At 59.8% G+C, this 6,445-nt stretch overlaps 1 protein-coding gene across 1 annotated transcript in view; it reads right to left on the bottom strand.

Moving 5' to 3' along the window:
• Nucleotides 1-344: 344 nt before the first annotated feature.
• PES1 (pescadillo ribosomal biogenesis factor 1) overlaps nt 345-6,445 on the bottom strand; it is a 7,930-nt gene continuing 1,829 nt past the window's right edge. The window contains exons 5-15 of the mRNA XM_027903853.1: nt 5,069-5,240; nt 4,715-4,804; nt 3,347-3,463; nt 3,165-3,242; nt 2,800-2,889; nt 2,502-2,632; nt 2,226-2,351; nt 1,939-2,123; nt 1,700-1,845; nt 1,141-1,308; nt 345-804 (exon numbers count right to left, since the gene is read on the bottom strand). Of these exons, the coding sequence (XP_027759654.1) occupies nt 718-804; nt 1,141-1,308; nt 1,700-1,845; nt 1,939-2,123; nt 2,226-2,351; nt 2,502-2,632; nt 2,800-2,889; nt 3,165-3,242; nt 3,347-3,463; nt 4,715-4,804; nt 5,069-5,240 (1,390 nt within the window). The 3' untranslated portion in view covers nt 345-717. The remainder of the gene's footprint in view (nt 805-1,140; nt 1,309-1,699; nt 1,846-1,938; nt 2,124-2,225; nt 2,352-2,501; nt 2,633-2,799; nt 2,890-3,164; nt 3,243-3,346; nt 3,464-4,714; nt 4,805-5,068; nt 5,241-6,445) is intronic.

Below are 6,445 nucleotides of genomic sequence, written 5' to 3'. Positions count from 1 at the left end.
AATGAAAAAAAGGAAAAAAGAAAGAAGGGAAAAAAAGGAAAAAAAGAAAGCTAATTGCAAAAGGAAAAATGTAAAAAGCAAGCAAAAACATTCAAATAAGAAAGAAAAAATAAAAATAAAAATTATAAAGAAAAAATCTAAGAAATGAAAATAAACCCAAATTCCACAAGCTGGGCATTTCCCACCATTCCCGGTCTGAGTTCCCTCACTGCTGGGAAATGTCACTCCCAGGACTGGCAGCACTTCCTCATCAGCCCCACACACACCCCAGAAGCAGGATGAGGAGCCTCCCCCGTGCCCAGGCAGAGGGAACAGACAACAAACACCACCAGGAAAGCATCACCTTTATTTAAAAATAAAAATATAAGGGAATATGGTTTTCTGTGTGGATACTGGGGAATACTCTGGGCTCTGCACTCCTCTGCCCAAGGGAGCCTGGATCTGGCACCCAGGACTGTGCAAATAAGGAACATTCCAGAGCCTGGAGCTCTCCTTGACCTCTTCCTTACACAGAGGTGGCTCCAGCACGGAGAGGACAGTCCTTGTGACATGGATTCCGTGGAGGGAGCCACGGGAGAGGCACAGCAGGAGGTGTATTTTCAGATGGGAAATGTTTCAATGCAGCATTTCTGTCCCAGGAGCAAAGCCGAGGGTTTTCCACCCAAAAGCAGCAGTGGAAAACCATCCTCCAGCCCCCTCTGGGAGCCCCCAGCCCCATCATGCTCGTTGTGCCTTCTTGCTCTTCTTCTTCTCCTCCCTGAGGGCTGTGTCGTGGGCTTTCCTCTTCGCAGCCAGTTTGTTGGCCTGTGGAGAGACCCCCGAGATCCCCGGTCAGAGCAGACCCATCTGCAGACCCTCAGTCCCACCAAACCTCCACCTGTAGGTGGGGATGGATCCCACGGCACCGGGATCAGGTGTGGGACACGGAGAGCGGCCACAAGGCACGGCCCCGAGGGAGCGTGAGGAGCTCTGCCCTGCCGTGGGGCAGCCTGGGGGTGCTGGGGAAAGGGCTGGTAGAGCCTCACCCCTGCCCACCTGCCCTCACCACCTTCTCCAGGCACAGGGAGGAAGGAACAAGGAGATTTGGGAAGGGCCCATCCCGGGATGCCGGTGACAGGTCTTGTCCCACAGGGCTTGTACCTCGCGAACTTTGCGCTTCTTGCCGAACATGATCTTTTTGTAGAGGTATTTCTCCCTCTTCTTCATCATCATGATGGCCAGGCGCTTCTCCTCGCTCTGCTGCTCCTGCTCCAGGCGCTGCTTGTCCTCCACCCGCACCTTCCCCGCTGTCACCTTCACAGGAAGCGCCTGTGGGAGCCAGAGAGCTCAGGCACCCGGATCCCAGGAACCCACCACCCCCATTTCCAGCCCACTCCCCAGGGACCACGGAACAGCCACAGCTCCCTCTGGACCTGAGCAGGTCCTAAGGGTGGGTGGGAGCTGCAGCTCATGAACATGGGGCCTGGAGCATCCCTGGAAATGTTCCAGGTCAGGTTGGACAGCGCTAGGAGCAACCTGGGCTAGTGGAAGGTGTCTCTGCCCATGGTGGGGGTGGAATGAGATGAGCTTTGAAGTCTCTCCCATCCCAAACCATTCCAGGATTCTGTGAGTGCCCCAGCAGTCCCAAGACAAGAACACCCCACAGTGAGCAGAGCCTCAGCAGGGGCAGTGCCCACCCACCTCCTCCCAGGGCACCCACCTTGTTGCTCTGAGTCTTCTGCTCTTCCATCTTCTTTAATTTCATCTCCTCCTCCTTTTCAGACTCATCTTCCTCCTCCTCTTCTTTGTCATTGTCATCCTCCTCTTCCTCCTCCTCCTCTTCCTCCTCTTCCTCACTCTCCTCCTCTACAAGGAGAGAGATTGTGGTTACCCTCGAGAAGCCCCAGAGCAGGCACTGGCACCTGCCCAGCTCCGAAACTCCTCCTTGGCTCCCATCACCTGGGTTCTCTCCCCGCTGCAGGGCCAGCAGCTTCAGCTTCTCCGGAGGGATGTAGTCGCCCTCCTGCTCTGTCACGAAGGGTGACAAGTGCGGGGGCAGCAGGACACCCGGGAAGTAATCGGCCACGGGCAGGCACAGCTTGGCATTGACCGAGTCAAACACCCACTGAGGCTGCAGGTAGTACCTGGGGGAGGCAGAGGGGACCCACCTCAGGCTCTGGAGCCCGTGGGACAGCTCTAGGGTGGCCCTCGTGGCCATTCTGGAGACAGGCCCCCGCCTCACCCACCTGCCAACCACCTGGTTCTCCACGCGGGGACGGTCGATGATGTGGTGGGTGATGGAGGGGTCGGTGGCATCGTAGGTGGCCCCGATGCACAGGGACTTGTCCCAGGAGACCTGGCCCCCAAAGCTCCTGCCAGAAAAGCCCACCAAGGAGTCAGGCAGGTGGGTGGGATCCTTGGGATCACCTCACCCGTGGGACACTGGGCAGGGTGGGCCCAAAAGTCCTGGCAGAGGGGCTGTGGGAGGCCAGGGCTGCCCAGAGTGTCCCACCCCAACGCACCGGATGACAAAGGCCAGAGGCTCCCGAGGCACCTCCCTGTTGAGGAAGAAGCGCAGCCCCTCAAACAGCTTCTTGTGCTTCTCCAGGGCCTCCTGCTCCTTCTTCTTGGCATCCATCTGCTCTGCTGTCTCCTGCTCGGAGCAAAGCCCTCAGCCTCCTCCTCAGCAGCCCCTGCCAAGCCCCCTCGGCAAGGGGGATGTCTCGGATGCTGTCCCCAGACTCGCAGCACCTGGCTGGCCCTGCCAGCCTTTGCCTGGGCCCAGGACAGGCAGGCATGAACCCCCCACTGGGCTCTTACCCCCTCCACTGGGAACTCGTCCATCTCCACCTCATCCTCGTGGGTCGGGGCCACTACTCGGGCCAGGCTGGAGCTCAGAGCCGACAGTCTCTGCAGTGGAGGAGATGGGAGTCACATCCAGGGGGTGAGAAAAGAGGCAGTGCCATGCAGGAAAGGGATTTCTCAGAGGCAAAAGACCCAGGGACCGGGCAGAATTCAGCCGCCTCCACGGACAGAACCCCACATGGAGCTCTGGAGGGTCCCCTGCCACACAGGGGGAGGTCGGTGGAGCCCGAGGCCAAGCCCAGCTCCTCCCTACAGGGACAAGGAGTTTGGGATCAGCCCCCTCCACCCTTCAGTCCCATGGTGCCAGCAGTGTCCCTCACCTCCAGGTAGCTCTCTGAATCCATGGCATACTCCTTGCCCTCCGCGGGGTTCAGCTCAGCATCAGCCTGGCTGTCGATCTGGGGAGGAACAGAGGTGAGGAAGCAGCTCCCAAACCCAGAGACCCCAAATATCCCCCCCTGCACCTCCCCAGGTGGTCCCAGCAGTGACCCCAGGGCCTCACCTTGGGGGGGTAGACCAGGTTGAGGGAGTGGTAGAGGCGGAAGTTGACGAAGCCCAGGAGGGTGGTGTAGAACTCGGTGAAGGTGGCCATGACCCGGTAATCCACGTCTGTGGGGTGCTGCAGGCACACAGGGAGGGGAGGACGTGTGGATAAAGGACCCTCTTTGCAGGGACAGGGGCCCATCCCATCCACATGGGGAGGAAGGTCATGGAATATCCCAGTTTAGGAAGGGACCCACCAGGATCATCCAGTCCAACCCCTGGCCCTGCACAGCCCCATCCCCAAGAGTCACCCCCTGTGCCCCAGAGGATCATCCAAATCCTCCTGCAGCTCTGGCAGCCTTGGGGCTGTGCCCACTGCCCTGGGGAGCCTGTTCAGTGCCAACCACCCTCTGGGGGAAGAACCTTTCCCTGAGAACCCACCCGACCCTGCCCCCTTCACAAGTCAGGTCACAGCCAGACCCTGGGCAGGGATTGCTCCCCAGGCTGCTATCAGGGTCCTGCTGCCACCCCTCCCTGCTTGGACACAGGGAGCACCTCATCCCATCATGGATGGGGACCTTGGGGCTTGGCCCAGGGACTTCAGCTCAGAGTGGGGAGTGCAGGGTGTGGCAGAGCTAGACAAGAGCAGGACAAGGAGGATGAGGAAACAAGGAGTGACTTCCCACTGCCAGAGGACAAGGTTAGATGGGATATTGGGAATTATTCCCTGTGAGGGTGGGGAGGCCCTGGCCCAGGTTGCCCAGAGAAGCTGTGGCTGCCCCTGGATCCCTGGAAGTGTCCAAGGCCAGGTTGGACGGGGCTTGGAGCAACCTGGGCTGGTGGAAGGTGTCCCTGCCATGGCAAGGGGTAGAATGAGATGACCCTTAAGGTCCCTTCCAGCCCAAACCACTCCAGGATTCTATGATTCAAAACCACAAAGCCGCAACCCAACTGTGCCCAGCCCTGGAAATCCTGGGAGTGAATGGAGAGGGCACTGCTGTGCCCGTCATCTCCTGCCTGCCAAGGCTCAGGGGGGCACATGGCTGTCCCAGCACGGTGGCACCCACAGCCCCCCCTTGTCCTGCTGTGTGAGGACACAGCAGAACCTCCCTGGTCAAGGCTGCAGGATCTGACTCATCCCTTCCCTCTTTCCTGCAGGTTAATCTTTAATGGCTGGTACAGGTGTGTATTAATAACTGAGGACGTGGGGAACTGGGGTGACTGGTACAGGCAGCCCCGGGGGTAACAGAGGGCTGTGTCCCCATGTGCCCCCTGAGCTGGGGCCTGTGGGCTCACCACAGGCTGGGCACTGCCTCCTCTGCCTCAGGATGGACCCTCAGCCCCTCCCTGGGCACAGGATCCCACTGTGCCCCTCCCAGGCACTCACGTCGTGGGCGAAGGCGTAGGGGGTGATCCATGTGACGGGTTGGCCCAGCACCTCTGCCTGGTAGTAGATGCCCTTGATGGAGAGGAAGACCTGGCAGGACCAGAGGGAGGGCTCAGGGGCAGGAAGGCCATGGGGTTCCCATGTCTCTGTCCTCGCTCCCCCTTCCCTTGGCTTGGTTGCTTCCTCCTCAGGCAGGATCAAACATCCCGGCGGGACACACACCCCAACGGCAGCCCTGGCGCAGCTGGGACAGTGCCCTCCCAGTGGCCTCCTGGTGCCCTCCCAGTGCCCAAACCCACCACCCCCATGGCCCCTGGGCAGGGGGGCCTGTCCCCCTCCTTCCCCCACGCCCACCTTGCGCAGGGAGCGGGAGGCGATGACGTAGTTCTGGAATTCCACAGCCAGGCGCCGGCACAGCTGGATGGTCTGGACATGGCACTTCCCTGTCCGGGGGAAGGTGGAGAACAGGAAGCACATGGACAGGGCATCGTCCAGGTCCCGTAGGGCGTCGATGAACGTGGGGTACCTGTGTCCAGGGGAGGGAATGGGGATCACAGCTGGCCCTGCTGTCCAGCAAAGGTTACTGGGGCTGGGGGAGACCCCGGGAGAGAAAGGAACGGGAAATGTGGAACATCCACCTGCACATCCCACCAGAGCTGGTCACAGAACCATGGAATGTCCTGAACCGGGAGGGACCTACCAGGATCATCAGTCCAGCTCCTGGTCCTGCACAGACACCCCAAAATCCCATCCTGTCTCTCAGAGCGTTGTCCAAACCCTCCTGCAGCTCTGGCAGCCTTGGGGCTGTGCCCACTGCCCTGGGGAGCCTGTTCAGTGCCAACCACCCTCTGGGGGAAGAACCTTTCCCTGAGATCCAACCTGAGCCTGCCCTGACACAGCTCCAGCCATTCCCTTGGGGACCCACAGGGATGGGTGACCCTCCTGGGCACTGAAGGGTCACAGCCAGGCAGCTCCTGGGCTCCAGAGGACACAGCAGCACCTTGGAACACGACGGGGGTGTGGACAGGGTTGAGGGCACCCACAGGTTTTGAGTGTGGGGGATTCCAGCCTGGACCCCTGAGGACCAGCATGCCCATGGCCTGTGGCACAGGGCACTTTTCAGCACTACTTCTCCCTTCACACCAGCACAGGGAAGTCCCAGACACCACAGGGACAAGGAAGAGACCTGCTAGAGCCTGTTCCCTCCCTCCTGCCAGAGCCCCCTCCTTGAGTGAGCAAGTGAGGTCACCAAAGCCATGGGCATGATTAACCCTCAACCAGCCCTCCCTCCAAGGAATGAACTGTGCAGGGACAGGAGGGAGCCCTCAGTGTCCCCCCAAAGCCATCCAGGATGGCCAGGAGCTCCATGCTCACTCCTCTAGCCCAGAGACACCCACTGACACCAACACCTCCAGAAAATACACAGGAGGTGAGTTCCCAAAGAGGGATGGATGTGGTGATGGAATCACAGAATCATGGAATGGTTTGTGTTGGAAGAGACCTTAAAGCCCATCCAGTGCCACCCCCTGTCATGGGCAGGGACACCTTCCACCAGCCCAGGTTGTTCCAAGCCCCGTCCAACCTGGCCTTGGACACTTCCAGGGATCCAGGGACAGCCACAGCTTCTCTGGGCAACCTGGGCCAGGGCCTCACCACCTTCCCAATATCCCATCTATCCTTGTCCTCTGGCAGTGGGAAGCCATTCCCTGTGTCCTGTTCCTCCATCCCTTG

The sequence above is a fragment of the Empidonax traillii genome, unplaced genomic scaffold, assembly GCF_003031625.1.
Source record: "Empidonax traillii isolate 1590-97213 ecotype Southwest subspecies unplaced genomic scaffold, ASM303162v1 scaffold994:size215947, whole genome shotgun sequence".
Classification (NCBI taxonomy): domain Eukaryota; kingdom Metazoa; phylum Chordata; class Aves; order Passeriformes; family Tyrannidae; genus Empidonax; species Empidonax traillii.
This window is presented reverse-complemented; position numbering and strand designations above follow the sequence as displayed.